Here is a 7,210-nt window from a genome sequence, read left to right on the forward strand (position 1 = left end):
AGATAAAGATGCAATAGTGTTCATACACAACAACTATTGAAGAAGCTTAGAAATGTTATTTTATATTAAAAAACAAGAACAAGAAAATACAACTTCAATCAAAGGTTTTCTGAGTCTCTTCCATCTTAGAGATAGATATATATTCCTCTAGTTATTTATTTTATTTTCAATTTACTGAAATCAATATGGAAGAATTTTTATTTAACAAATGCAATGATGTTTTATTCAGGATATTCTGTGACTCCTGTTCTGCGTGAAACGTGTTCAAATAAAGTTGAGGAATCCATTAAAACAAAAAACATCCAGCAAAGTTTGTTGATTTCTTTAAAATTTAAAAGGAGACTCATAAGCAGCACAGTGGTTAATTTACTATGTTTAATTTGTTTACATCTGCAGGTATACATTAAACATGATAAATAAAAAAAAACACAGTTCTCCACATATATTATTTGTGATTAAAGCAATTAACTAAAAATAACATAAATAGAACAATTTGATTCAGCGTGTGTAATTGTTCCCAGACTAGTGTTCTGATATGTTCTACCTACTTCAGAGTTGAGCTAAACATGCTATGCAATAAATAAATGTCTCTTTACGTAAATCACAACATAACAGCTGAACTAAACACAACAAAAATGGGAAAACAGGAAGCAAAATATAGCATTATATTGACTACACATTGCGCCAACAGAACACAAAGTTTCCATTTTACACAGCAACATGAAATAAACGATGAAATGTGTCTCCGGGTGAACTCAAGTCACAAAGTGCACTGTTTTGGAATCAGGTTTTTATCTGAAATACACACGCAATGATCTTTTAATCAGCATGCCAACTCTCAAGAGGTTTGATACATACATGCGGGCCCAGGAACACTGAAGTTTCAATCCCATTAACAGCAGGGAAACAGCAGATATGAACTAACCTCGGTTTAATAGCATCTATGGTTTGTACATTCAGTATTTAGGGATATTGAGTGTGCAACTCAGCTGTCACAGGAAGATAAAAACTAATTTCTCTAGAAAAAAAAAGGAAATAAAACTAAACCTTTTATATCCAACAATCATATTACATATGGGATGTAAGCTAGTACATCATTCAAGAAATTCCCATCATATAATATCACTCATTTAATGTTACCTGGAAGATGGAATAGGAGAAAAGCAGCAGTTCCTACAAGGATTAATTGTTGTTCACACACCAAGTGATAACAGCTTCAGAGCTTTAAAATGGAGTCGAGAGCGCATATTAGCTGCATAATGCAACACAACACTTTACCCCGTGCATCATTATGGAAACTGTAAAACATTTTTAATTTCAAGTTGACCTGAGTGCTGCTGTTTTGCTTTAGATCAACTAATCTGCTACACATGATTTACCACCTAAATAATCAATTCCGTAAGAGAAGTCTACTTTTCACTGCGAACAATGGAGCATCACATCAAACGCTCTTGGTTACTGTGTAGAAGCCACAGTATCGAGAAGTGTTTCTGCTCGTTATTTTTCTTCAACCGACCGCGTTACAGTACTGATTACTGTACAAACACATCACCTCTCTCTTTGCTGCATAGGTTACACTATCCTGTACGCAGGGGAATGATACTGTATGATGGGCACAGGTCGCAAAGGTCAGGAAGGCTTCACTAAAGATGAGGTAATCTCAATCTCCATTCTAAGGCATGTTTACAGTACAAGTAGCATTGTCGTCTTGACATTTTGGCATCTTAAACATATGCAGATTATGGTTGCTTATGGCTAAAGCTCACATAACACAGTCATCCATGCATGTACTGCAGACATCACATACTTGCACTTCACTTTACTTGGGTGGCTACTTGGATAACCTCCAAAAGGTAACATACTTGAAGCACAAAGTCATGCTTTTGGTCCTGAATGCCAGCTGAGAGCAGCGGAGTTTAGCTAATAAAATACTTCTGAGACTGATGTTTGTTTACTTGTGTTAGATCCGTTTCCTTTTTGGTCACCGCTCAGAAAGCATCCTTTATGTTCTTCAGCTGCCGAACAGCAAGGTCCACTGGGAGGTTGAATTTGAGGTGGCTGATGCGACCCAGGATTCGCAGGGCCCCTTCGAAGCCGGTCTGGGCCATGTAGCTCCAGGACTGGTAGTGTGGGTGTATCAGAGTCCCAGACTTACACAGCAGGTTGAGCCACGACACCAGCCGCTGCTCGTTCAGAGCCATGCACACCAGCGCTTTGAACTCTGTGTCTGGTCCTCGTTTGTAGCGCCCGTGCTCCTTCAGCACAGTGTGAATGGCCCACAGCAGAGACTGTTTAGGGGTGACGGTCACGGGGCCGGCCCCTACAGGCAGGCTGAAGGACTGTGAAAGCTGGCGAGCTGGTGATTCCACAAAGGCCTTCCCATTTTTGGAGTTGTAGTACTTAACAAAGAGTTCCCATGGGTGCATGGTCTGTGGGGCTGGTCTGTAAGGCAGCAGGCAGGAGATGGGGGCCAGCACCAGGCTCATGGTCTGGGAGGGTGAGAAGAGGCCATGAGCCAACAAGTCTTTCAGAGCAATAGACAGCTCCTTCCTCACAGACGTTGTCAGCTCGTCTCGAGGTCCCAGCGCCATGTTGCTGGTGTAGTTGACGACATGCTCAAAGGAGGGCTGTCTGCAGGAGCCCAACACTCGCACCTTCTCAACAGCTGCCTCTAGACGCTGCAGCAGGGGCCCGTAATCCTGCCCTGAAGGCTCCTGGCTCCACATGCTCTGAGGAACATGGCCGGGCGCGCAGCCGAACTGGCTCGCAGCGAAGATCTGCAGCACGGCGAGGGCCTTCTGGATCAGCTGCAGGCCGGTCTGTCTTATCTTCTGGGCCTGCTCTGGGTCCACTGCAGTGAGAGGTGGAGAACCAAAAGAATGTGCTTATATTGGACTGGTGGGTTTGATCACCACCTCTAGTGAACTAAGAGTTTAGCAGTTAATTCATCTTTACAAACATTAGTTCAACACTTCAGGGATTAAGCCAGATCTTTATTAGAAGTGTCTCTGGACAAAAAAAAGACATCCTGACATGTGGTTCAAAAATGGATGGAATTATTGATATTTTTGAGCACGGAGCTGTGAGCTCTCAAACGTCATGTAGTCGGGCATCTACAGGTTTTATCACTACAAACATTAAATGGTACCTGCAGTTTGAAATGAACTGGCTAACCTTTGTTCTTCACTCCAGGAGTTCTGGGATTGGTCCCCGCAGCCTGTGGCTGCTGGCTGCGTCCACCGTCTGATAAGAGAGGGTTCCCCACTTCATCTTTTGGAAGGAAAAGCAAAGTCATTCATTAAATGATTTGTAAAAATTGACAATTTTGAAATAAAAATAGCAGGCACTGAAACGAAACAGGAATCCACTTGAATGAAATGAGATGTGTACCCTGGATGAAGTTGATGAACATCTCCAGGTCTCTGATCTGGGTTTTGAGCTGATCCACCAGCTGCTCTTTGACCCTGGCTGGGTTCACTATCTGAGCAATGGCAGCGTCCACTCTCTGTCTCAGCTCCTCGGGCGACAAGTTCCCGATGTCCTCGTTCAGGTTCACGTCCAGCTTTTTAATCAACTCGTCAATGATGACCTGAAAAAAGTAAGACATGCTGAAGGTTAAAGAATATAGACGTATTGTCAGCTACACCACTGTTTCCCACAAGTAGACAATCTATATGCTGCAGCTGTATATTCTTAGTGCTTCTCTTACCATGCTATCCTCTGACACTAAATAGATGGTCACAGCACTGCATTCACAAACTAACTTCTCATTAGGGAAGTCATTTTTAGCCAGCAGCACGGCTCTGAGGATGGGAATGTCGGTGTGTCCACCACTTTGTTCCAAACTGAAATATCTCAACAAATATTGGATGGATTGCCATGAAATGTTGGAATGACTTTAATCTCCAGACTTTTCATCTAGCGCCATCATCCTATTCAGCCAATCCTTTGGTTTGCAACAAAAGGCTAGCAAAACTAACATTCCCATCTACCTCCACTGTACTTTGTGTTCAGTGATAATTAGCAAATGTTTCATGCAAACACACTAAACTAAGATGGCGAACATGGTAAACATTATTCCTGCTAACCATCAGCATGCCGTTCCAATCAGGTCAAATTTTTAGCCAATCTACACGTTTTAAAAGGAAAGGAGTAATCATAGAAAGATTATAATAGCAGGTTTTGAGTGGGTCAAATGTATTCGGATAGGCTTTTCAAACAACTTCTCTATATGAGAAACAGAACTGTTTACTAACACTAAAGCCTGAAGCATGTGAAGAACAGACATTTGACTTGTTACACCTGATCTGAAACAGGCAAACATCACATTATGTGCTCAACATAACATGCGAGTAACGATAATTTGGAGTTAGAACAAGCTGGTAGATTGTTTCAGTTGGGGCGTCTCATTTGGGAGGATGTAGTCGTCACTTTCTCTAAGATGACAAGCACCTAAAAAGTATAATGACTGACAGATGATCAGAAAACCTGTAGCTAATCTGACACACCAACTTGTGACAGGACCGAAACCAGTTCAGGTCCAGAAAACTGCACTGGTGCGTTTCCACGTTCCCACCTTCTGCCTCTCCATGACAACAGACTGCGGCAGCGAGTCGTAGCTGCCCTCCTGATAGGCGAAGCGCTCCAGATCATCCAGCTGTGTCTTCAGCTGGAAAATGAGATCCTTCTGTTTTTCCCTCTGAGCCTCCAGGCGCTCCCTCTTCTCCCTCTCACTCTGACAGCAGAAACATACACAATGATTTTAATTTCTACAGACAGGCAGCGCTGAGTGACCACCATAACACAGTGAACAGTGTGTACCAGGTCTTAACCGATGTGGGATTTCTGCTCCTGATGCCAATGTCAATATTTAAGATTGTAAGGAGGAAAAAAATTCACTCAACAGTTGTTAACCAGTGTTTTGCAGTTAAAATGTATTAAAGTTTGATATACAACGAGCACGAATAGGCTTACTGTAGGTCTGAGCAGCAGTTTTCTTATTCAGTCAGCTGCACCTTTTATAACTTTTGTCACGACATTTACACAAAATACACAAACTCTCAAAGAGACGTCAGGTATCATACTTACCAGATCCCCCTGCAAGTAAAGCATGTGACAAGGGAGAAATGACATAAAAAAAGACCTTTAGGTTGGGAAAGATGATGATCAATATATGCAAACAATTATTACGTGAGGCCAAGGCTTCGGTTAAAACTAAATGCAAAGAGGAAGGGAGTAAACAATGCTGAGAACAAAGCAGGTTGCTTCAACACCGTTGTGTACACAGAAGCCTTTATTTAACAGATAGTGATCTGCTGGAGGCATTTTTATTGGGCCTGCAGCCCTGTGAGTCACACAGTTTTCCAATGGAGATAAGAGGTCTCGGGGAACAAAACAGAGGTGGGCGCAGCAGCCTCATGTGTGACGCAACAAGCACACTTTAATCAGCTTTAATAAAGAAAGCTCACAGCCACTGAGGCGACGGTTTAACACCACAAAGACTCACTGTGTGTGCGTTTATATCTGTATATTTTAGCGAGTGTCCACGTCTTTGTATCCAACTTTGTTTGTGCATGTTAAATATGAGTGACGATCTGCTCGACTGACAGGTGAATGTTGACCATGTTGATCATTTATTAATCCGACAATTATTTATTATTACTGTCAGAAAAGAGTGAAATTATTTTATTATTTATTTAATTATTTTATAAATCCCTATGTGACATTTGCAAATGGCCTGTTTTGTCCAACTAAAATAGAAAAACATGCAGTTAATCGTCACACAAGACACAAAAGCACAAAATCCTCTCAATTAAGAGGCTGGCAGTAGAAAATGTTACACGGGCCTAAAAATTAATTTAAAGAATTTATCGATTATCAGAACAGCTGCAGTTTATTGACAAACCGATTAATCGACAAATCATCACCCATCAATCACTCAATCTGACACAGGAAATAGAAAAACAGACCCAAATCTAAAGGGGTCATTAAAATAGGAACACCTTCCATCACTTGTTTTTGACGCCTGTTGTATTTTCCCGGCATGCACTCCGGTGTGTAGGATCAAGACGGTTGCGTGTTGCGGTATCATGACCAGAAGCCTCACCGAGTTCTCCAGCTGTTTGGCATCCTGAGCCCTGCAGCCCACAACATGCGGGCAGCCCTTGAAGGCGAACTCCTCCAGCTCGACCAGCATCCTCTCCTTCTCCTCGCTCTGGGCGTGAACTATCTGCTTCAGTCGGAACTGCACCTGAGCGAAGTGTGAGGTGAGGGCGAGGAGAGAGGAGTTCAGCAAGTCCTGCTCCTCTTCCAGCTTCTCCACCCTGACGGCCATTTCCTCCTCCGTGGCCGGGGACGAGCTTCTCTGCGTCGGCTGCCCTGCGCTCCCGCTCTCCTCCTCGGGACTGGCCACAGCGCCCACCGGTGCCCATCGCTCCCCTGCGCCGGCGAAAGCAGCCTCGCTGTCCGAGGCTGACAGCTCCTCGGTGGACATTTTGGACGACCGAGTTTACTCCAGCTGTTTCACTACGTCGCCAGTTTCTTAACAGTCTCTTCCAGATGCTTTGCTTTCCTCCGCTGCGCAGACAACAACAAGGATCACCACCGGAGGAACAGGTGGCTCGCCATCTTGGTAAGGATGATTCATACGTCAAAACGGAGACACGTCAAGCTGACTGGGAAAATACCGGAAATTAGCACGGTTTACTTCAAAATAAAAGCGTCCCTCAAACGTTAGCGATGTAGCCGTTTGGTGTCACAGGTGGAATTTAAAAATACTCATACAAATAAAATCTTAAATCTTAAAAATGTATGAACATATAGTTCATTTGTCTCTAGACAAAAAAAAAGACACCCTGACATGTGGTTCAAAAATGGATGGCTGTGAGCTCTCAAACGTCATGTAGCCGGACATCTACAGGTTTTATCACTACAAACATTAAATGGTACCTGCAGTTTGAAATGAACTGGCTAACCTTTGTTCTTCACTCCAGGAGTTCTGGGATTGGTCTATAAACTATAATCAGCAAAATGATAATATTCACAAACTACATTCATTGATAACATTCAAATAAATAAATGTATGTAGAAAAAGCATATGGCATGTCCCTGAACACAAATTTAGATTTTCATTGAAACTATTGACGTAAACACATTAGATGTTTTGTGAAATCATATAAATAATGGGGGCATATTATTTTAGGTAAATGTC

At 42.6% G+C, this 7,210-nt stretch overlaps 1 protein-coding gene across 1 annotated transcript; it reads right to left on the bottom strand.

Moving 5' to 3' along the window:
- Positions 1–361: 361 nt before the first annotated feature.
- rundc1 (RUN domain containing 1) lies at positions 362–6,750 on the bottom strand. Its single transcript, XM_046042263.1, has 5 exons — positions 6,107–6,750; positions 4,577–4,735; positions 3,391–3,589; positions 3,175–3,270; positions 362–2,851 (listed from the first exon to the last, which is right to left on the bottom strand). The coding sequence occupies exons 1-5, from the start codon at positions 6,491–6,493 to the stop codon at positions 1,989–1,991; spliced, it is 1,704 nt and encodes a 567-aa protein (XP_045898219.1). The 5' UTR covers positions 6,494–6,750; the 3' UTR covers positions 362–1,988.
- Positions 6,751–7,210: the final 460 nt, after the last annotated feature.

This window comes from Micropterus dolomieu, linkage group LG02 (assembly GCF_021292245.1).
Source record: "Micropterus dolomieu isolate WLL.071019.BEF.003 ecotype Adirondacks linkage group LG02, ASM2129224v1, whole genome shotgun sequence".
Lineage (NCBI taxonomy): Eukaryota > Metazoa > Chordata > Actinopteri > Centrarchiformes > Centrarchidae > Micropterus > Micropterus dolomieu.